At 37.0% G+C, this 24691-nt stretch overlaps 1 protein-coding gene across 13 annotated transcripts in view; it reads left to right on the forward strand.

Annotated features, from left to right (window-relative positions):
• Nucleotides 1–24691, forward strand: part of PHF3 (PHD finger protein 3) — a 78062-nt gene that overhangs the window by 33868 nt on the left and 19503 nt on the right. For 7 of the 13 annotated variants that reach the window (XM_070584820.1, XM_070584829.1, XM_070584823.1 and 4 more), the window contains 4 exons: nucleotides 9876–10037; nucleotides 14250–16044; nucleotides 21690–21999; nucleotides 23840–24023. In XM_070584820.1, coding sequence (XP_070440921.1) covers nucleotides 9876–10037; nucleotides 14250–16044; nucleotides 21690–21999; nucleotides 23840–24023 — 2451 coding nt within the window. Of the gene's footprint in view, nucleotides 1–3338; nucleotides 3440–8745; nucleotides 8939–9875; nucleotides 10038–14249; nucleotides 16045–21689; nucleotides 22000–23839; nucleotides 24024–24691 lie in introns of all 13 variants that reach the window. The other 6 variants (XM_070584827.1, XM_070584831.1, XM_070584830.1 and 3 more) reach the window with 3 other exon arrangements.

Below are 24691 nucleotides of genomic sequence, written 5' to 3' on the forward strand. Positions count from 1 at the left end.
TTTGTCAGATTAAAGTAATCCACTGTTAGTAAATAATTTTAGTATCCCCTCAGATTGTGTGTATGTGGTTGCATTCATATTTAGTTTTTCACCCAGGTTGAGCCTGTAATTGTTGGACTATGTAAATGAACTGTGAGACAGTGATTTCCCCAAGTGATATCCCACCAAAAAGGAAAAAAAACCTAAGAAGTAAAAATAAAATTTAAACAATCAAGAAGCTAATCCTTAAGCAACTAAATGCTCCCGGACCCCCGAGCACTCAAACTCATATTAACAGTGCTTGCCTGGTCAGTGTATGGTTTCCAGAGTTGGCCGGTTGGTGGCCAAGTGCCTTTCTGTGCTTGTTTTTAGAAGAATGGGACAAGGCTAATCCAACTGAAAATCTGCTGTGTGCATTTTGATACTTTTCTTAATTTCATAATAAATATTGCCTGATAGTTAAAAAAAATTCTTTGGTAAATTTTTAGCCCTTATATCCTGTATTTGATTACATATTTAGACATTTATGAAATTAGATTTTCATATTTCGAGGTTAGGTTTCTATTCTCTGTTTCCATAGGTATGGTTTGTAGTTAACACGATGGGATTTCTTCTCTGCTTTTTGTTTTAGCTGTGCCTGGTAGAATTGTAAAAGAAGTCTAAAACTATATACCCCGTCGAAGTTCTTATGCTTGAATTTCAGTGTTCCACATAGCATCTTTTATAATTATTTGTTAGTATATGTGTATTGCTCTGTGTTTTTGCTCTGTTTACAGCAGAACTCATGGAAAGAATTTTCTGTGCTCTCTATTCCCAGTATCTCTCCTCCAAATTCTGGTTTCTTCCTCACCACTCCACTGGATCACCAGTCACCATCACTCCCAGATCCAAAGGCCGTCTCTGTTTTCTTCTGCCCATCAGTGGCATTTAGCTCAGTTGATCTCTGCCTTTTCAAATGATTTCTTCACTTGATCTTTGGTTTACATCTCTTTTGGTTATTCTCCCAACTTCCTGTCTTTTTCCTCTCAGATTCTTGTGATATTCCTCTTCGTCTTCCTGACCTCTAAACATTGGAGTATCTCAGGGTTCAGATTGTAGCATCTTTATTACTACTCACTTTTGTGGTGATACTGTCCGATCTTATAACACTCCTTATTATTCAACTTGCAAATATATGTACACACACACCTTTAGCCTCAACTTCTCGCTAAGCTCCTGACTCCTCTGTTTAACTTGTTTGGGTGTCTATTGGGCATCTTCAGCTTAATGCCTAAAACTGAACTCTTGATACCTACCCGCCCCTTCCCCTAGTACCACTTCTTCCTACAGTCACCCCCATCTTTATAAATGTGGCAACTCCTTTTGAGTTGCTCAGCAAAATCTTTGAAATCATTCTTTACTTACTTACCCTTTTCTTTCACATTCCCTATTCAGTTGGTCAGCAAATCCTGTTGGCTTTCTTTTCAGAATATATCCAGAATCTGGCTGCTTGTACTTCTCACTTTGTTCACTGCCACTGTGATGAGATTAGCTGTTACCGTCTCTCACCTGGATCATTGCAGTAGCCTGTAAGTGGTTTCCTGCCCTTGGGGATTCCTCACAGTGCATTCTTAAAAGAGCACCAAGAGTAATCCTATAAAAAGTTGGATTGCAGTATCACCCTGGATTCACACTGCTCTGGTCACTTTCCATTTCTCTTGAAGGAAAAAAGCTGAAGTCCCTGTGCCCTCCCAGCCCCCCTTAGTGTGCTCTGGCACCTCTCTCATTTTCCCTGCTCTTCTCTCCCTCTCTTCCCCTCGTCCACATTCTGTTCTTCTAACCTCCTGGGCATGCTTCTGCCTCAGGCTCTAGGTACTTGATATGCCTTCCATCTAGAAAGCGTTTCCCTCAACTTGTTCAGGCTTTTGCTGAATTCACCTCAGCAATGCCGTCCCCAGGCTCCTTGTAGCCTATACAGTCCTTTTTTGGGAGTTAGAAGAAGGCACCCCTTTCTTCTCTGCACAACTTGGAGGCCAGACTGGGGCCTGGATTTCAGTCTTCACTTTCCCCCTGGGCCGGAAGGTGTTGTGTAATAAACAACCAGTGCATGTATTCCGCTTCCCCTGGCCATTCTGTTTAAAACGACAAAGCGTCCTTTGTTCCCCTCTCCTTACTCCCTATTACTCTTTCCTTTTATTCGTAGGACTTATCATCTAACATGCTCTATATTTTATTTATTTGTTTCACCCTCATTAAAGTGAAGCTTCATGGGAACAGTTTTTAAAAGAATTTTTATTTGATGGAAAGCATCAAACAAGCAGTGAGAATAGTATAATGAACCCCCGTCTACCACTGACTCAGCCACAACAGGTAGTGGTTGGTCTTGCTTCATTTATACCCTACTCGCTTCTCCTTGCCTCCTCCCCAAGATTATTTTGAAGCACAACCCAGAAATCATAGAATGTATTTCAGCATCTGTCTCTAAAATACAAGAATTCTTTATTTAAAAAAAAAACCACAGTAATATTATCCTGCCTAAAACATTTAAAGAGCGTTCTTAAATATTTTCAGATATACAGTCAGCTTTCAGTTTTACCCAGTCCCCTCACCATTATTTTTTTTAAAGTTTGAATTGGAGTTGAAATAAAGTCAATTGGTTGATACGTAAGTTAAGTATATTTGAGTCTGTGTAAGTCCCCCACCCTCCTTGTTCCTGGTATTTATTTCTTCATGAAACCAGGTCACTTGTCTTGAGAATTCTGTATCCTTGGTGTCTAGAATAATCTAGGCAGCATGTGACACTTAGTATGTACTCAATAAATATTTTTAGAGGAATTAACTTAAATAATTTATAGTCTTTTAGGGTGAAATTAAAATGTTAAGTTTTTCGGGAGTGATTACTATCTCACTTTTGTATTAGCTTGATTAGAATAATCTTGGCAATAAGACATTGTCTAGACAGTTGAGAAGCAGTTAAATGAAGGGCACTTAGGACTGTGGAAAGTTGTTTGAAAAGACCTGCCAGGGTCTGCTAATATGGCTGCCATGTATCTAAGATCTTATGGTTTGCACATCAAGCACGGTGTGAGAAGCTGCAAGAGCTAATTCAGTTTTTACGGCAGCCTCTCAGTGAAGGCTGGTAGTTGCTACATTTTCCCGGTGAGGTGCTTGAGCTGCAGCAGGAAAGTGAGGGAGAAGTGGGTGCTGGCTGTTAATGTTTGTCTTAACAGACTTTATGGAACTGGAGACGAGTCTTGAAACCCATGTGCGTGTGTAACTTTGATAAAAAGGAGAAACTTAAAAAAGTAGTACCATAAAACTCCTTTCCTCTGCATGACAAAGGTTTTTGTTGAGTTTATCTTCCTAGCTTCTTTTTCTAGGCATTCTCATGTTTTTGAGGAAATCTTTTTCAACAAAACGTTTTTAATGTGAGATGGATTAGCAAACGTGAATAAGAAGAAAGAGAAAAATCTTCTCCGAAGTAAGCATGACATTTGGGTGTATGACTTTTGGTGTGTGTGCGTGTGTCAATGTAGAGCTCGGGAGCAGTGACGCTGCGCCATGTGCACTTCTTTCCTTGTGGCACGTGGTAGCGCCTGGAAGACTAGAGATCTGCAGGGCAGACTGTTGGAACTTCTCTCGACCCTGTGTCTTTCTTTTTCCTCTTTCCATGAAGTACTAATCCGCTTTTCCCAAAGTATGCAGTTGAGTTTGGCACAAGTTGAAATATTTGTGCACATTTAAATATAAGACTTTAGAGTGTGTTAAATTACAGCAGAAAAAAATGGCTAATTTAATAGTATTGCAGTAACAGAAGACAGCATTCTGAAGAAATTCACTTAGATTGACATCAAATTATACCAAAAGAAGGTAAACAAGGGAGAATTCTTCCATCAAATAGGTAACACTGATATAACTATGATATAAAAAATCCATATAAATTATTGAGAGACAAACACATTAAGACCTGAGTAGGAGAGTAGGCAAAGCTAAAGAAATCAAAAAGGCAAGTATATATATCTGAGGAATTCACGCTTTTTTAGTAACCATGTTTCTTTTAAAAATCTGAAACTCAGTGCCAGCGACTTAATGTGAAACTCTTTGCACTGTCACTCATTTATGATCTTTACTGAAAGCCATATGATGAGATATATAGACTAGTAAAATATGTATATATTTGCCTTCTTTAACTCAGTAGATCTGTGTTTTAAAGTTTATGGTAAAGAAGGAATTGAAAAAAAGAGATTATGTGTGTATAGTAGCATTATTTGTACTTTTCACATCAGGAACATGCTAATATCTAAAATGATAAATTGACCCTGAAATGGTTAATTGTATGTAATGCACAACTTGATGCTGTACGTCCTGCCACAGCCTCTTTTTGGAATGAATGTATGAATCATCCATGAAGGAAAGAACTCTCTGAAGGGCGGCTAGGCCACGTAGAGGCTGGGTGGTCTGCATTGTTGAGGGAGAACGCTGGGGGGCTCTGTCAAGAGGATCTTTCTTCTACTTCAAAACAAAGCCCTATAAAATAGCTATCTAGCCTCTCTTGTTGTGACACTGCAAAGATATTGTGCCCTTTAGTTTTTTCTCACCTCTGACATTAAATGCTTCTCTGATAGAGAAATGACTGTCCTGGAAGGAGTCACTTGCGTTGGCCTCTGTACTGCCTGCGTGAGTTCAAGCAGGTGAGATGTGGAGAGCCTGCTACTGTGCTTGTGCTTCTCCGTTTTCTATAGTGATTTAAACTAAGCCCAGTTGTTGAGAAATTCAATAAATTTAGCTGCAAATGGTTTGGTTTTATTCTGTTTTTATCTCGTTTACCTCTTCTTCCCAAAAAGGTAGATTGGAATTAAATAGTCTGGAATAAAGTCGCATGAGTGTCAGGAAGGCCTCACATAGACTTGACTGGCATCGGAGCTCAGCGGGTTTAATTAGGGCCATTTGTGGGTGGGGATGGGAGGAGTTTTGTTATGTGATCTAAATTCAGGCTCAAAGGGATTTCTGAGGATAATTAGAGATTTTATGCCAAAATTTCCAGATGAGAATGACACCTAATTTTGGACTGTGGTAAGGAGGAAAAAGCATACTGTTTTTTCTGCGTGGTATGTCTGTACACATGTCTCCTACAGAATTCAGGCCATTCCATTTCTTTGGTAACTCAGAGTTCCCATTGTAGTGGATGTATTGAATAGGTAGGAATGGCCACTTTTAAAAAGTCCAGGATCAAATACTGATTCTTATTTGATTGTGGTAGTGGGAGGGGGAGATGTGGGAGGTGCCTGAATCGGCAGTGTTCTGAAAAAATATAGATTTCTCCTTAACTTATGTTCATTTTCTTAGCAGAAGCAGTTGTTTTAAACTGTTTAAAACACAGATACCTAACTGGGAGGGTTTTGCCTGAGATTATTCACTTTGTACTGTGAATTACTTTAATCAGATGAATGCATTAGAAGAAAGAAATCTCAGGTACTTTTTTTAATGGTTGATTTGTTCCAGGGGGAGTTGAGGAAAAGAATTTAGGGACCAGGAAGACCTAATGTTTGATGGAGTTCATGAGGGGGGAGACTGTGAAACAAAACAGTGCACAGTGAATATAGGGCTGAGTGCCAGACACTGTGCTAAGCCCTTTGCACATGTTCACTGAATTGCCACAGCGACTTTGACCGCTAGTAGTATTTCCATTTTATGGAAGAATTTGAAGCCCTGAGAGGTTAAGTAGGTGCTTTAGTTTCTGAAAGCCCTGGAGTTGCTGGAGACGCTATAGAGCTTGATTTAATGTAAAGATGAACTTTTTGAGATGAAGGAAATATGTTGCCAGGAGGACCAGGAGTGCCAAAAGACTGCCTTCTTGGAAATTTCATCTCTCTGAGAAGCATCTCAAATGCAGTCTTAGGGATTCTAATTGTAGATTGTTCATTTATGAAGTTTTTGCATGATGATGGGACCTCAAGGCGTGACTTACCTTCCGCATTATTTTCCAGCACTCACAGACACGCCCAGATCTGTTGATGTTTTTTCCCTCCTCCCCTTCCCTCTTTTGCCCCATTCTCTCTCCCTTCTCATTCATTCCCTCATCTCCCTCTTTGTAAAGGTGACTCTCCCTACCTCTCCTCCTCCTCCTTCCACTCCCCATTTCTGTCACTTACATAGAAAAATCATCTTTTGTCCCTCTAACTCCCTTCAGCAGATTGTCCCCCTTTTCTATCTTTCACCATTAAATTTCTTACAAATAAAAAAGAGAAACTGCAGTTATCATTCTTACTCTTCAACCTTTTGTCATGTGACCCTCTGCTTCTGTGTGTCAAATTAGTGAATTTTTCTCCTTCGCTTTTTTTCTCTGTAGCAGTTCACTTTTCTGATCCCTGCTTCCTTGAAATTGTCCTGACCCTTCAAGTTACCTTGATGCTTCTTCTGCCTGCTCTTTTTCTTCATGTCATCAGTGTATCCAGAAAGTGAAGTCATTACCTTACTTCCACATTTGTTCTTTCCAACCTCTCTTTTGGTTAATGGAAACATTTTTCTCTCGCTTAGGTTTAAATTTTCCCAGTCCTTTCTTTCCCCTAATCCTTTCATTCAGCAAATATAGACCTGCAATATACCAGATAGTTGTTCTAGGTTCTGGAGGAACTAATAAGAGACAAAGTCCCTGACTTGCGGAGCTTACATTTTAGTGGAGAAGGTAGTTAATAAATGGTTAGATATTTAATTGGGTAGTGAAACATGTTTTAAAAGATAGAGCACCCTAAGGGTCGGTAGACAGTGATGGGAGTATGTGCTGTTTTGGATAAGATGGTTAGGTTTCTCTGAAAAGGTGATTAAGATATTTGAGTGAACCTGAATTAAGTAAGAGAGTGAGGGATATCAACTACAAAGATCCTGAGGTGGCCTTCTGCTTTCCTGTGTTCAGGAAAGGCCGACGTCACTGGTGCAGAGTGCGTCGTAGAGTGATAAGAGGTAAGTCAGACAAGTTGGCTGGGGAAAAATCTCAGGACCCTGTGGGCCCTGGCTAGGATTTTTGACACAAGTCTAAGTGTGTTGGCAAGAATTTGGAGGGTCTCGAATAGAAGAATGGTAACGTGATGTGACTTACTGTATTAGAAGGATCACAGTGATGACTGTGGAGAATAAACAGTGTGTGTATAAGAGTGTGTATGTGGGGGTGGCAATAAAGGAACCTGGGACACAGAAGACGATAGAAGACTACACTGTAGTCTTGATAAGTGACTTGGAGTGGAATGGTAGCTGTGGAGGTGGTAGATGGTTGGATGAGTGACACGTTTTGTAGATAGAGCTAGCAGGATATGCTGATTGCTTGGATGTGGGATACGAGAGAGAGGAGCTAAGGAGCGTTGGAGTTTGAGGCTTGAACAACTGGGTAAATCGAGGCTCTGTTACGGGGAATAGTCTAGGAGGGGCAGTTTTGTTGAGGGGAGGAGGACTGGCTGGAATCAGTGTTTATTTTCACTATCTTAAGCTTGAGTTACTTGTTAGACAACCTAGTGGAGATGTCACATTACACTATGTCAGAGGTCACTTGTGAGCTTGGGGCTGGATGACTTTGGGAGTCATCCGAGTATAGATGGGACTGGGTGAGATCACTTAGTGAGTGTAAAGAAGAGAGATGGGAGGAGTGAACCCTAAGTTGTCTAGTGTGTAGACATCTGCAAGAAGAGGAGGCTCTATGACAGGATATTGAGACACGCACGGCTAGTGAGATAGGAGGCTGTGATGTCCAGAAGCTAACTAAGTGAGGAGAAGGGCATTCAAGAAGGGGAGAAGGGCCAGCTCTGTCTGATGCTGTGAGGAAACACAGTAAGAGAAAACCTAAAAATTGACCTTTGGGTTTGGCTTGCTAAATTCTGTTGATTCTGCTTTGCGGTGTAGCCCTAAAATTTATAACATACCTTTTCACTCCCTACCAGCAAATGCTGTTAACCAGGCCTTAATTGCTTTTCTCCTGGCCTATTTTCCTCTCTTGAATTGTTCCTTTCTCTCTTTATTACAGTACAAAATATATGCTCATTGTAGAAAATGTGGAAAACAGAGACAGTATAACAAATTCCTTATCTGCCTTACCGCTAGAGATAATCACTGATAACACTTTGGTGCTTTTCCCCCTATCCATTTCTATGCATATATTGTAATGCATATATTGTATATATGCTTTTATATAAAATTGAAGTATCTTAAATTTTGCTTTTTTAAATGACCATGGAGGAGTTATTAATCTAATGTTAAAGACTCCTTGAGAGTGTGTGGATGTGTGGCAACTTAAGTATTCCATCGTGGTGGAATAGACTTCTAACCGAGCTCCCCACCTGTTTCTCCACTAGTTATATCTTAAATGAGTCCTGATGAATTTTCCTAAAGCACATTCTTCTGTAAACTTTTAGCGCGTAGCATAGTGATTAAAAGCATGGGCTCTATATTTGAGAGTAATACATGCATATAGCAGGAAATGTGGGAAACAGGAAAAAAGTATATTCTTATCTTTTATAGAATAACTGTTGATATAATTTTAATCTATTTCCTGCTAATCTTTTTTTCTGTTTGTCTAAATGTACATAGACACGCATTTGATTTGCTTGTTACTAACAAGGATCACGTTATGTTTTTCTAGCCAGCATTATGTTTTCATAATCCATTCTCTCTTCTTTTCTTTATAATTTATTGGTCAAAGTATATTTGCAGTTTCGTAATTCTGTCGTCAAATTGCTCTTCAAAAGTATTGTATCATTTGAAAGTATATTTATGAAGAATTTTGTTCTCTTTAAATTTTAGGATAGACCACTATCTTGTTGAGCTCTTTTAAATGAAGTTCTACTTGGATACAGAGATGAGGACTAGATAACTTCTTGAGGTTCCTTCTAACCCCTAGGATGAAGATAATAACTAACATTTGTATAGTGCTCTAAAGTTTACAAAGTGAGTTCTCATACATCATCTCACTTGATCCTCACAACAGCTCTGTGAGGTAGGTAGGACAGGTATTGTTACTCTCATTTTAGAGATAAACTGATAGAGAGGTTAAGCGACTTGGTTAAGTTTTATTTAAGTGTTTTAGGAGGGATTTGAGTCCAGGCCTTCTGATCTAAATAGTCGTGTGCATTTTACAAGATTTCATACAATTGTACATTTAGAATTGATGTATGTCAGCTAGTTAAGTGACATTTGTTATATACGGAAATAAACCCAATGACAATATAAATACAGTGTTTATATTTTCTTCGGTGTCCCCCAGTCCTTTTCCATATTCGTCCTCCCCCCATTAAATGATGACTCTGTCTCTCTTTGGACTAGGTAAAGGTAATTTAATTATGTAGCTATATTAAACACCATTTTCCCTGGCATTTGAGGGTGGGGGAAGTTACATTATGTTTTTCATTTCTCTCGTGTGTGTGTGTGTGTGTGTGTGTGTGTGTTTGCTACCACTCAAAGCTATGTCTACATTACTTACTCTCACACATATAGCACAAAGTCTTTAGTAGAATTCTAGTTAGAACTAGAGTCTTTTGGTTCTAGCATGAACCTAGAATCACAAGCTTTTTAGGGTATTAAATTCTTTTGTACTACGTTAACCAAAGTTGGATAGTTGAGTACTCCAGCTATAGTTGCTTATTATGTGCACAAAGGTGCAGTGAATGATAAGTGAGAGTGATAGTGGGGGTCAAATCAAGAAAGATTATAGCTAATCTTCTCTTTGACTAGCTACCTCATAAGGTAGAAGTTTGTAAAACTGAATTGGGAGGTTGGTGGTGACAATATCATGTATTAGGAATAGACGTAGATTTTCAGGACTACATACTATTGCATTTAACTGTCTCACAATGTTTTCTGTACTACCTTTAAATACTTAACATCCCCAATATTTTTTAAAGTAATTTTTTTTGTTGTTCTTGTTTTTTTTCTAGTGGTTGGTTTTGACGATATTATGGATGAAGGAGTTGTTAAAGAAAGTGGCAATGATACCATTGATGAAGAAGAACTGATTTTACCTAACAGGAACTTGAGGGACAAAGTGGAAGAAAATTCAGTGAGATCACCAAGAAAATCACCTCGTTTAATGGCACAAGGTAATGCTTCCAAAGAAGTCCAGCTAGAAAATCAAAGATGTAAGGACAGATAGGATAGGTTGTAAAGTTTCTGAGCAGAGGTCATATTTTCTTGGTGTTTGCTAATTTTGATAATGATCAATTTTGAGATTGTATCAATTTGTTGGTATAATTTTTTAAACATTTTTATTGAAATTGTACATTCACGTAATTAAAAGAATTGATTAGTTCTGTACGTTTCCAGTGCTCACCACCCCACTATGTATTTCCCTTTTGCCAGAGGAAACCACTATTAACTCTTTGAGCTGATTTATTTAATGTTAGGTATTTCCTTCCGTATCTCTAAGTATAATGTATGTATATTGCTGCTTTTTGATTATTCTGATATAGGCATTTATTGACTTGCCACTCCAGATGGCAAAGATGTAGCATTCTTTTCTCCTCTCATCCCCATCACACAAAGTACATTTTCTCATCCCTCTCATACATTTTGTTAGATCAGTAGTAATTATTTATGTTATAGTGACTCTATATGCTCTTAGAGATGATCCATTTAATAAACTACGGTTACTTTTCCTATCCAGCTTTTTGTCTTCTGATTTAATAATTGGTTTTGTTGATCATTTGCTTATAGTTCTGTGTTTGTACACAGTTTCCTGTGTACATGTCAGTAATTATACCCCAGCTATTCTGCCAGTTGTCTAAATCTTTTCTTAAGACTTTTGTGCATATCAGATGTTCTGTCATTTTCATTTTACTGAAGCAGTATCTTTTGGAGCGTTCTGGTCCACTCCTGTGTGGACTGGTGTGTGAAGCCCGATGCATAGCTGTTATCCAGGATCTCCCTGTCCCATTCTTCTGAGGATTCTCTTCTGTGTTGCATTTCCTATTTTCTCTTTTTGGTTTAAGTCCTTCATTTTGGTGACACACTTCTTCCAGTAGTTTTGTGAGAAAAAGGAACATGGAGATAAATGTTTTTAAACCTCGTATGTTTGCATGTGTATTTAATCTCTTTTTGTGTTGGAATCATGGTCTGATTGAGCATAGTATTCCAGGTTGGAAATCATTTTCCTTCAGAAATTTGAAAGTGTTGCTCTGTTTTCTTCTAATTTGGTATTGTTGAGAAATTTATTCTGATTTATTTTTTTTTGCTATGTTACCCACTTTCTTCTGGAAGTTTGTGGAATCTTCCTCTTCAGCTCTAGCGTTATGATATTTCTCATAATGCTTCATGGTGTTAGGTGTATTTTATATATTGAGCTGGGTATTCAGGAGGTTCTTTTAGTTTAAAAGCTCTTATTATTCACTTCCAGGGAAATTTCTTGAATTATTTCATTGACAATTCCCTTCTTTATTTTCTTAGCTCTTTGCTTTCTAGAACTCCTGTTATTCAAGTATTAGATAGCAGGGACTGGCCCTTCCATTTTTTTTATCTTGCCTGCTGTCCACCTCTTTGTTTTTTTCCTCTACTTGCTAAAATTTTCTCACATTTATTCTCTAATTTTTCCATCAAGTTTTGCATTTATAATTTCTAAATGTTCTTTTTTTGTTTGGGGAATAGTCCTTTTTGTAGCATTCTGGTCTTGTTTCATGGATGCAATATCTTCTTGAATGTTGGCTTATGTTTAAGAGTAGAGAACTAAAACTGTATGGGACCTTTTAAGTGTTTGGGCTTGGTTTTGTCAACTGTGAGCCTCCCTGTATGCTGATCTAGCTATGTTGTTTTTTGAAGGACTCCCTGGTGTCAGAATTTGTTGTTCCCTTTAGCTTGTTAGATTGCTAGCATGTTATGGGAGCCCTTGTAGAGAGCTGACTGGGGCGTCTCAGCTTTCAGTATACAAATTCACTCTATCTGACAAATTTTGTATACTTTAGTGCCACTCTTACCTGTGCCTGGTTTTCTTTAGTCTAGGGACCCTGTTTTACCCTCTCCAGAGAAGAAACTTCTAGTCTTGGATTAGGAGCAGGGAAGGGCAGTTACCCAAGAGATGGAGTAGGGAGAGGGAGCTAGCAGTCCAACTGCTGCTTAAACAGCTTTCAGCTCATCCTTATTTTAACTACCTACTCTTGTCCCTACTTTAGAATCATCTGGGGTCACCAGTTCCTAAGCCTTTTGAGGTATTAATGGTGGTGATTCTTGACAACACTGGCAGCTTAGTGTTTCTCTCTTTTCGGATCTCCAACGTTAGTTACTTCTTGATCATCTCTTGTTTAGCTTCCAAAATTGTCACTGTTTCTTCCTTCTGCTGTTCTTTCTTTTTTTTTAGATGGATGCCTTTTCTATAGCTTTAGTGGAGTTTTGAGAAGTGGATTAACTTAGATGCATATGTTTACTTTATCGTCTTTTCATCTTTTCCTCAATTTATATTTGTTAATCAGTTTTTTAAATTCAGCTATTTGGTATACGCTTGTGACCTAATGAAAAGAATAGAATGAACGTTATAGACAAGTAATGGTAGTGCGTGGCCTATACAGCCAGGCTTCAAACTAAGGCAGTTTATATTTAAAGGAGAAAATGTGGCTTTATCCTTTGCTCAATAAATCAGTTACTTTTGGAAAACAATTTTTTTTTTCTTTTTAAGATTTTATTTTTTCCGTTTTCTCCCCAAAGCCCCCCGGTACATAGTTGTACATTCTTCGTTGTGGGTCCTTCTAGTTGTGGCATGTGGGACGCTGCCTCAGCGTGGTTTGATGAGCAGTGCCGTGTCCGCGCCCAGGATTCGAACCAACGAAACACTGGGCCGCCTGCAGCAGAGCGCGAGAACTTAACCACTCGGCCATGGGGCCAGTCCCTGGAAAACAATTTTTTATCTGAATACCTTCATAGTTGAATATGCTATTCGTTTGTCATTTTTAGCGGTCACTTAGGTAATGGGTGTTAAAAGTTCATTTATTTTATTTCAGGACAGATAAATAAAGTGGAGCTTTAAATTATTACAAACTGTCTTCAGAGTTTTAAAAACATCTAAATATTGATAATAAACCATTAAAATCTTAGTTATTTAAAAATGTTATATATCTGAGCATGTAATAATTTATAATCCACTAAGTGATTTTTCAAAGTTGTTGAGTACTTACCTAATGACCGAATATCGTGCCGTGTCCTGGGGTAATTAGGGTCTCTAAGATTAGGATGACCACGTAATTTATTGTTCAAACTGGGACGCTTATGAGGACATATGATACCTCCTTTAAGAGTCTCACCATTTGGTGCTAATATGACAAATTAGGAAAATGTTCTAAATATTGGCACATAATAGAGTTTTGCATTGGAAAGAAGGAGACTTTTTTCTTTAGTTGGTGTGTTCCATTTTCATACAGAGTTGATTCAGAGTTATTGGATATGCATGGGTTTGGAAATAGCTTCTTATTTTATATTTCGAGTTGTGGGTGGTTTTTCTGCTTAGTGAATTATTTAGCTCTCTTTCTTTCCAGTTTCTTTTCACTCTGTTTCTCCTTCCCCTGGAGGATGTATCTTGATAGAGAAAGGACGAAAAACTCATTATTTAATAGATTGCTTGTTAGGAGTATTGTTAAAGGTGGGAAGCTTTATTCAATTTTCATACTTTACTCATTTTTCCCATATGATGCATTTTCGTGGTTCAAATCTTTTTAATTGTTTCTTTTTTTGTTGATCTGTGTCTAGTACTCTAGTGTGTATTTCATTTCTTCTCTTAGGAATAGCTTGAATGCTAAAATGGTGATGGAAGAGAAGCACAATCACACAGGAATTAGAGTTCTTTTGAGGCCGTGCTTTGAAATTCACACAGATCCTGTTTGTGATAGGTGGTTTAGTTCAGATTTTACTGGCACCTGAATTTGTTTGGCTTTATATATTTTAAAATATTTAATGTTTAACACTGTATGACAATCTTACTTTAAGGTAGGCATTAATGTAAAGGAAGCTCATTTTGCTTATTTTACTCACAGCTTACTTATTACAGAACAGAGACTTGATGAAAACATTTCTTTCTCGTGGTAAGGTATAATATTAGTCTGAGGTTTATAGAAGTTTTTTCCCCCAACCAGAATTTATAGAACTTTGATAAATAAAAAATTTAACATATGTATGTGTACGGTCACCATCATGAGTATCTGGTCAGTCCATTTTCATTGAAATGATCAAATAAATTTTATAGCTCAGAATAAAGTGATATATTATAAATTGTATTGAAATAAAGACACATTGCAAAATAGCTAAGTTATTTTTATTTATTTTTTCCCTTGTGATAGAACAAGTAAGAAGTTTGCGACAAAGCACTATTGCCAAGCGTTCAAATGCAGCACCTTTAAATAGCACAAAAAAAGCATCTGGGAAGACTGTGTCTGCCCCTAAAGCAGGGGTGAAACAACCAGAAAGGTGTCAGATTAAAGAAGAAGTTTGTACATCACCGAAACCTGAATACCATAAAGAGAGCAGAAGGAGCAGCCGACATATTGGACAAAGTGAAGTGGTACCAGAAGTGTCAGTGTCTTCAGGTCATTCTTCAGTGTCATCTTGTCTTGAAATGAAGGATGAAGCTGGATTAGAGTCTAAGCAGAAATGTAATAATCAGGGAGAAGCAAATGTGCCATCTCATGAATTAAATTGTCCACTCCTTTCAGAAACTTGTGTCAGTATTGAAGGAAAGAAAAATGAAGCTCTGATGGAATGTAAAATCAATACTGTTAGTACCCCATTGTTTAAGTTTTCAGATAAAGAAGAACATGAACAGAATGATTCTGTTTCAGATAAAATGGATGAGACTATCATTGAAGAAATGAGGGCAAAGGGAAAAGTTGAACAAGAGTCAAAGGAGACAGTAAAATTATCCCACGCAGATGACCAAATTATTGAGAAACCTGCATCTTGTGCTGCTGTTTCTGGTGTTGCTGCTTGTACAAGTCCAAATAAGACAGAAAAGAACCCTGTAGATTTATCTAGTTCTTTAGATGAAGTAAATGAATGTAATTTGGAATTGAAGAATAACATGGAAGTTGCTGATAAAGCTAAAAACTCCCTTCATAGACATGAAATAGAATCATTGGGTTATTGTAAAGACACAGAGTCTAATGATAAGCAGTTGGAGAACACTGAATTTAATAAATTAAACTTAGAGATGGTTAACACTAGTGCTTTTCAACCAGAAAGTAATATTTTAGAAAGTGCTATTTGTGATGCACCTGACCACAATTCAACACAGTTGAATATTGTTGAAAGTGTTAAAATGGAGTCTCATGAAACAGCAAACCTTCAGGATGATAGAAGCAGCCAGTCAAGTAGTGTTTCTTGCTTAGAGTCAAAAAACGTGAAATCCAAACATACAAAACCCGTAGTTCATTCTAAGCAAAACGTGACCACAGATACTCTGAAAAAAAGCGTGGTAGTAAAGCATGAATTAATGCATAACAAAACTAAAGTTAACGTGAAAAGTGTGAAACGAAATGCTGATGAACCAGAATCTCAGCAAAATTTTCATAGGCCAGTCAAAGTGAGAAAAAAACAAGTTGATAAGGATGCAAAGATTCAGAGTTGCAATTCTGGGGTTAAATCTGTGAAAAATCAAGCTCATTCTATATTGAAAAAAACATCACAGGATCAAAATTCAGTACAGATGCCCAAACCCTTCACTCCCTCTTTGAGTGAGAAGCCTCACGGCCACCCCGGTTGCTCTAAGGAGCCCCCTCATCCCACACCAACTGGACATTTGTTACCGTCCAGCCAGAAGCAGTGCCAGAAGCCCCCGCAGCAGCCGGCCCCAGCAGGGAAGACCAGTAGCCACGGGAAGGAAGAGCTAGAACATGCCGGTGGTGTAGAGCATTTGAAGGAGGAGGATAAATTGAAACTAAAAAAATCTGAGAAGAACCTGCAACCCCGCCAAAGAAGAAGCAGCAGAAGTGTTTCTTTGGATGAGCCACCGTTGTTCATTCCAGACAACATAGCGACCGTGAAGAGAGAAGGCTCCGAGCAGGGCTCTGCTTTGGAAAGCAAATACATGTGGACTCCCAGCAAGCAGTGTGGGTTTTGCAAAAAACCACATGGCAACAGGTGTGTGTGTGTGTGCATGTGTGATGTGTATAGCGAAGAGAAATTGCTTTTTCTAGGGTGGGGTTAGTGTGAGAACTTGTTGTAGAGAGAAATTATTTCATATACAAGGACGTTTACAGAAGCAAAACCCCTCATCAATCCTGGATAAATGATAGAAAGATGGAGCCACTGAATTTACAAATATATCATCCTAGAACATTTTAAAAGCATAGCCTGACTAGCGTCTGGTATATATGGAAGTGTTTTGTCATTGTAACCTGTTAGTGTAATTTAGTCATTGCGTCTGAAAAAGAAACTTTCTGCTAATCAGAAAATTGTTACACTGCTTTGGGTCTGTAAGTTATATATTATTTTATTTGGCTTGAGAAGAACTAGTAATAAAATATGAAGGTCGTAATGGAAATTCTATTTTTCTTTTGAAGATTTTTTTTTTTTTTGTAAAATGAAGCATACTATGACTTAACACTACCATTTCATCAAACTTGACCTTGGAATGAAATTTGATAACTAAAACTGTTAATTACTCAGGTGAATTGTGTATGTAACATGGAATGGAGTGAAAGTTCTTTCTTTTTTGAATGTTTTAGTGATTTGAAGGATTTCTTGTGAATTCTAATCTTTTAAGAAGTGGTTTTAGCACTCCTCTTCGGCATTCCTTTCCTTAGGATTCAGTGTTTTATATTTTATGACACTGCTGCCCCTCTGCCCCCCATGTAATTTTTGTTTGCCTGCTTTTTAAGAAAAGGAAAACGAGATGAAGTGGAGTTTGCAGCTACGAGATTATCCTGTTCAAGTGTTCAGATGGCTGTTGAACTTCCATCACCATTATTAGGATAAAGAACACTGTAACTTGCCCATTGTAATCTTCTTACTCATCAAAGTAAATGTTAGAATGACTTTTCCCAGCACTATCAGATTACATAGAAATGAAACTCTTTAGGGAGGGACAATTGAGTGAAGTATGTTGTAATAGATTATTTTGGTGTGTGGGGGGGTGGTGGTGGTTGGGGAGAGGTTGGGAGGTCTTGGGGCTATTCTGTAAAAATTAAGTTTTATGTCAAAGGATTTCTTCATTTGTGATTCAGCCTGTGGCCTATTTTTAGTGTCAGTAGTTACTTTATAACACCATATTCCATTTTTACAGATTGTGACTTGTTTGAATATAGTGCTAATTCGCCCTCACTTACGTGTTCTTCATGCTTTTTTATTTAAAACACCTTCTTCAGATATTCTAAAGTGAGCCTGATAAATTTTCAGACCTAAGAGAATTAGGGCTGGATGGTGCTAGTTTAAGTGCTCTTTTAAACCAGCCCTTTTCTCCCTGCCAGAATCTTCTAAAAATCATCACATTGGCATGTGGCCTTAGAGTGAGCGAGCTTCCGAGATGACACTTGGCCTGGAGTTGGAAGCCATGTTAAATATGTCATAATTTAGCTTTTTTATAGATAAACTTCTGTTCTGACGGCTAGGTCCTCAGGAGTTTGCCCAGGCTTTTTATGATGACAGTCACTTCACCAACATCCACAGTTATTTTCCTAAAATGAACATTGTATTAAGTCCTGCAGTTTTTTACCTAATACTGCCCTTTGGATCTACTCTATAAAACCTAAAGCTTCCTTGCCGCAGTCTGGAAGATGACTTAGAATATTAGATGTGTAGGGTTTTTAAGTTCACCCTGTGTATTGACATGAATAATATAACACTGCAAACAATCTGTTTTGGAAGCAGCCTTTCACATCACATAGCATTTCACATTACTTTATTTTGTGAATAAAGAAGCCTGAGTAGCTGATTGTGTTTTCTTTACATATTAACTAGTCTTCACTACTGCTTATATGCATTGTGCTTGTATACGCTGAGGTTGCTCAAAAAATGCACCTGTCATGCAGCATGATTTTCCTGTTTTAATCCATGTGTAAGAGTATGAATTTATTAGGAAGGCATATCTGGAAATCATTTTCATCCGTCTCTGTGGTCTCATGTGCTAGCCACACTGAAAGCTATTTGTTAATATGACATTTTCCAGCACTTGTAGCAGCTGTGCTCCTGTAGACTATTTTAACTCTTTAGCATTTTACCCATATTGCCACTGAGGTTAGCTTTCCTGTGCGTACTTCCAGTGGGAAATTAATGTTTTTTAATATAGGCTTGTTCGTGGCATGGCTAAATGTAATATTTGACCATAAGCAAGTTCCAAACATGCCCTGAAGGCAGTAGGTATTGACTCTTAACTACACGTCATGCTGGTTTTTTTGCTTCCATTCGTTTTCCTGATTCACCCTTATAACAAGTATATTCATTATTTTAAAAAGTAGACTATGTAATACTCGTTTTTGTTAAATGTGATCTTTGAACTCTTCAACATAAGTCAGTGACTTTGGAAGGAGGACGTCTTGGTTCGTTTCATATCATCTGCCTTGTAGTTTCTCGTATTCCTACCTCTGCAGAAGACGTTTGTGTCTTTAGTTCGTATTACACTTTCTTGCCCAGTTATAAAAGATTAGTATATTGAATGAAATTTAACAACAAACAAACAAAAATCTCCTTAGAATGGATTTATAGCTTTTTATTCAAACAAGAAACCTTTTTCTGAGAGGGAAGTTTTCTCCTTGAATAAATGATACCAGTTTTTCTCAAGATTGTAAGAGTTTGATAAGTATTTTTCTCTGCAGATTAGATTGTTAGTGACAAAAGTGTTTCTGTGGAACAGAATCCTTTCATCTTAGAGAAGAATGAGTACAAATATGTTCACAGTAACATGGCCTGGATTGTCATGTGAAGGGAGTGGTCAGAGCTGCAGGCCCATCTCCTAACAGCTCCATTGTTAGTGGATTCGTGACATGAGTTTGCTAGGAACAGGACATCTCAATGTTGCCTCTCTGGTTTACTTTGAAGAAACTTGAAAATTTCCTAAGAATATGTTTTGGCTTATGCCAAAATGATCAGAGTTAGGATTAGAGTTTTAAATTAGTTTTTAGTTATCTTATAGTAGATCTAGTTTAGTTTGTTACCTTTATTTTAAATTTTGTGTATGAACATGTAACAGTGGGAGGACACAACATAAATTTTTCTGGACTCTTCCATTTAAGTGATTCATGCTGACTTGGTTCAATTAATTGATCAGAGCTGAATTCCACACAGCACTGATTTTTTTTTTGAATGAAAGATTTAATATCCAGGCTATAATCTTTTACTGATGTGGTTTTCCGTATTGGTAATCAGAAATTCAAGGACAGAGAAGACAATGGAGGAGTAATCTGTTAGCTATGTGATCCACCCTCCCATTCCCATTTTTAAAACCATGAAGAATAATATGAAAAGAGAAGAAAATATCTTCTCTCTTTTTGTGATAGGCCATTTTTTTTTAAGTATGGTTCGTAAAGTTCATAGTACTTCTAAGTTTTAGACCTAAAAGTAATCCATATTTACGTTTTTGGGTAATCAATTTCACTTTCAAGTCAATTATGTTTTCCCCTAGGAAATACAGAAATTATTCTTATTGATGTCATTTTTTTTTCCCTTGAAGTCTAAGAATTTTATTTAACCACATTATTTTAACATAAAATCTAAACTGTTAAGATACATCTGTAAATGGCAGTAGAGATTTGCTTTTTAGACCCTCAAGTTTGAGAAAACATTTCTAAAGTAAAACGAGACATGGTAAAGTAATAAGCTTCATGATCATAAAACTACTCTTTGGTCAAATCAAATAAAAATTTGAAATTCGTTAATATGTGCTTTACAACCTGGTATTTAGAATCGGATTTGGGGCAAAAGCATGGCCATGGTCATAGTGTGGGTTTTTAAGTAGTGTCTCACTGCAACTATCCAGCCTTGCATTGAAGATTCGTAGAGCAATTCTGAATGTGGAAATAAAGGGGAATCACCATTAGGTTTCCTTCAGTATTTCAAAGACGTTCATCTTAGATAGTTGCATTCAAGAAGTAGCAGTTCTTAGGACTTTCCAACCTGAAATAGAAGAACTTTTAAGCACCTGTATTTTTCAAACTTTTTTTTTTCTTGACTGGAAGATCTGTATAACTGAAACATGGGCCCATCTAAAATCTCCCCAAAGCTTGAAAATCCGTTTCTGTTTGCAAGCAGATATCACATTGTTTGAAGGTTTTCTTACTAGGCTTCTGAATCCAAAACTTTCTCTTTTTTTAAAAAAAAGTAAAGCATGAGAGTTCCTCCCTCCCCCCCCCAAAATCAAATGAATCATTGGGGAGATGACGACCTGTCTGATAAAGCCAACATAGGCCTTATCGTTCAGGATAAAGGATGGTAAATTGTAGACATGAGGAAGTCAAGTTTCTTTAATGCACAGCAGTAATGTGGTGCACAATAGCAAGGCACACGAGAAATAGGAGAGAGTACTGCTATTGAGGAATGAGGAATGAGGTCTGACTCTTCCAGATACCCTGTAGGGATTCAAACTCAGTCTTCTGGTTTTTATAGTTCCGACATTGAAACAGCTCTGATATATGTTAGCTATATCTCTCATCTTTCTATTGGACCACAGGTTTTTAAAAGGAGTTTTGACACTTGCTGGTGCCACTATTCTTATCAAAATCAGCACAGAGTCTTTAAATCATTAAAGAATATACTTAAATCCCCTATCTTAATCTTTCAAACACCAAAAATTACTAACCTGAAGAAGAAAAGAGGAAAATGTTAAATGTGGTTGTGAGCTTTGTAGTTTTCCTTATGATGAGTTGAAAAGTATGTAAAAAAGATAATTTATCCCTCAAATTGCCATTTATACAGCTGAGTTGCCGTTTTATTCAAAAGTAACTCAAGATATTCTAAGTTAGAAAAACAGAAGCTTTTTAGGGTCATAAATCTCATGTCCCTGGACTTCATTGGTAGTGAAATTATTTCTTAGATAAAAAAAGGGGAAAACTTTTATAAGGAGATCGGAAATTTTAAAAAAAAATCAGCCTGAATGTTAATATTTTCATGTTAAGATACAATACCGATCTTTATTTGGGAAAGCAAGTTTATTATCTAAAGCACATGGTCAGTAAGTAAGTAAGTAGCAAGATTCTTCAGCTAAATCATTGAGACACCGTGAGCCATAATATTTTGAGCTCAAAGAATAGTTACATACTTAAGGTGTTAAGAAAATTTGAGAGACTCCTTTATGTTAGTTTTTGAGCTGCATTTTTGTTGCTATCTGGGTTTTTTGGTCATTTAAGAGGATTCATTAGAAAAATGGTTCTCTATTTTATGCATGATTTCAGGTAAATGTAACTTTGATGGATTGTCTGTGATCAGATTTATCACAGGTCTTACCACTTCTCAGTGGAGAAATACCGTTATTCTGTATTTTATTATTCTATTTAGTTTATAAAAGGTCAGTTGCCCTTTATTTTCATCCTTATGGAGTTGTTTGTTGTTTCTTTTTCTTCCCCAGTATTTTCTCATTCATACCAGAGGGGAAATGTTTAACTTCTTAAAACTTCCATTTTCATAGCATATTCTTTTCTTTGAAAACTTTGTCCATGTTGAACTGATAGAATGGGTAAAGATGGAAAACGTGCAAAATATCAGAAAATAAAATACGGAAAATATAATTTAGGGTCACTTTTGACATTGGTTTTTAAGACAATATATCAAGTTAAAGTTTTTTTTTTCCCCCCCAGGTTTATGGTTGGCTGTGGGAGATGTGATGACTGGTTTCATGGTGATTGTGTTGGGTTAAGTCTTTCCCAAGCACAGCAAATGGGAGAGGAAGACAAAGAATATGTGTGTGTGAAATGTTGTGCTGAAGAAGATAAAAAGACTGAAATAGTAGATCCAGATATTTTGGAAAACCAAGCTAAAGTTGAAGTCCATAGTGAAGATAAAACAATGGAACATGAGAAGCTTGGGTTATCAAAGCACACACCAACAAATGACAAAGCCAAATATGTAGATGATACAGTGAAGCACAAGGTCAAAATTTTAAAACGGGTGAGCTTCTCATTCATGCATTCTCTTGTTATTTAAGAACATATGGACTGACCATGAGACTTTGGAATTTCTCTTTAGGTTTCATTGTTCTAGTGTACATTTTCAAATTTATTTTTCCATAAAAGCAATGAGTTCTTATTTGAAATATTTTGGCAGTCGTGGTGAAGCCGGGTAATGACATCTTCAGAATATGCAGGTCTTATTTCTTACAGTCTTGTGCTATTTCTAGTCTATAGTTTGGAACTTGGATTTTCTGTGGTAGGATGTGTGTGTGATCTTGTGGTGTTAAGTATAAATTGTGCTTGTTGACAAGGTTTTCTAAAAAGCTTTTCAGTCTGTAGATATCTAGTAATCCTTAAACCATATTTGGCATTATTATTTTCAAGTGGAAGAGTTATTTTCTCTTTGTAAGGAAAAGTAATCTTAATTCTTTTGACCTTTGTCCTAGTATTTGCTTGGAACCCTCACCTCGTAATTTTTCTCTTAAAATATGAACTCTTAAAAAGTTGACAGTTTTCCCTCATCTTATATTTTTAGCTACTTCTAAAAATATTTTCCAGATACAGTTGTGTGTTGCTTAACGATGGGGATGTGTTCTGAGAAGTGTCTAGGTATAGCCTACTACACACCTAGGCTGTGTGGTATTAATCTTCTGGGACCGCAGTCATACATGTGGTTCATCGTTGACTGAAACATCATTATGAGGTGCATGACTATAGAAATTTCAAGATATTTAGTCAGTTACAAAAGAAATGTATAAAGGACACAGCACTTCATCTGATTAAATTTTCTTTATTTTCATTGTTTCCTTTTGTATTACCTGCTATTTTTCTAATCATTGATTTGTTATTCTTAATAGATAGTGCTAGGGAGGAAACACAGTGGCAACAAATGTATGTGAATGGTCAAGTGTAATAATCCAGAAGACAACGAATGTGAATTGTAGAGTTGGAAGGAACTTTGGGAATCTTTTAGTCCAGCCATTCAGATTGAAGAGCATAAGCATGTTTTCTCCAAAATTTTCTCTATTATTTACAAACTCAGTTCTTTTAGACCCTCCTTATATGACAAATCTAGATTAAGTTCCAATTTGCCAAATCCTTGTGGCATCTGACATTTTCCGTCTGCCAAGGCTGTTTGAGTCATTTTACGTCCTCACCTTTGCTATTGCTTTGTTGATTTGATTAGCACCAAAATAGTTGATAATATAGAACTGAGAGCTCCACTGAGAACAGTTTCTAGCACGCCTTTGGAAAGCTACTATTTATCGTTAACTATTAATCATCACGTCTTGGGTACAATTTCTTGGCCATTTAGAGATATAGCTTATTGTCATTTAGCTGAGCTGTCTCCATCTTGTCTGAAAAGACATTATAAAACATTAATATTGTAAATGTTTTGAGAAACCCCTCTGTCATTCTCTGAATCAGAGCAGGAACTGAGGTTAGTCTGACTTTGTAAATGCTTGTGCTATCTGAGTGATTACGGCTTCCTTTTCTTTTTGATGATGAACTGTTGAATCTTATTTGGAACTGTTGAATCTAATTTTAGTTTGTGGAATTTGCTTTTTAAATATTACGTCATATCCTTAGATTTTATATTGAACCATTTATTAAGTTTCTCTTGTGTGCCAAACATGGTACCAGACTTAGGTATATAGCACTGATTGAAACCCTTTGAACAGTTACTGGGCTAAAGAATGGAATATGTTTGATATCACAATATGTTGTAATACTAATTAGATTTAATTTTTTTCATCCACATACTCTTGAGGCTTGCTTTATGATTAAAGATAGTTTAGTAGTTTTCATTCTAATGAATTAAATGCTGTTTTTTCCAGGAATCTGGTGAAGGCAAAAGCTCATCAGAATGTAGAGATAGTGAAATCAAAAAATGGCAGCTAGCTCCTCTTCGAAAGATGGGACAACCAGTTTTACCTCGGAGATCCTCAGAAGAAAAAAGTGAAAAAATACCAAAAGAGTCTACAACTGTTATTTGCACAGGAGAAAAAGTTTCCAAATCAGGTAGTAAGATAATTAGAAATTATTATATACTAATATATTTATTTTTTATTTTATACACTATCAATGAATATATTTAGGGAAATTTTAAAATTTTAGCATTTTCGTGGCAGTATAAATAGTTTAGGTGATTGCCCTTCCTTGAGATTAACAACTCTTGCTCTGAATTCTGGGGGCGTACTAATGAACTTGATAAGGTGGGGCTCCTGCCCTCGTGTCACTTAGGTACTGATGGGAGAAGACAGGCTGAGACAAGTAGACAGGTAAGAAAATGGTATGCTATTTTACAGAATTTAGGTACTGTGAAGAAAAACTAGGATAATGGGGTAGAGAGTCAGTCGAGGAGAGTGGTGGGAGTTTGTTTGAGATAGAAGGGAGGAGGTAACTTGTGAGGTGGGTTTTGAAGGCATGTGAAGTTGTTTTGGAGGAAGGACTAAGTAGGAGGCACAGCTGGTCTGAAGGCTTTGAGGTAAAAACAAGCATGGCGTTTGAGGAGCAAGAAAGCCACTGTGGAGTGATTGGAAGGTAATACACGAGGGATAGAATGGTAGTGGCAGATGAGTTCAGAAAAATTGTGTGGGACTTTGAGGCTGCCATGGCAGAGAGTTTATGTTTCATTCTGAATGTCATGGGAAACCTTAAAAGGACTTCATACAAGGGAATGATGGGTC

The sequence above is a fragment of the Equus przewalskii genome, chromosome 19, assembly GCF_037783145.1.
Source record: "Equus przewalskii isolate Varuska chromosome 19, EquPr2, whole genome shotgun sequence".
Lineage (NCBI taxonomy): Eukaryota > Metazoa > Chordata > Mammalia > Perissodactyla > Equidae > Equus > Equus przewalskii.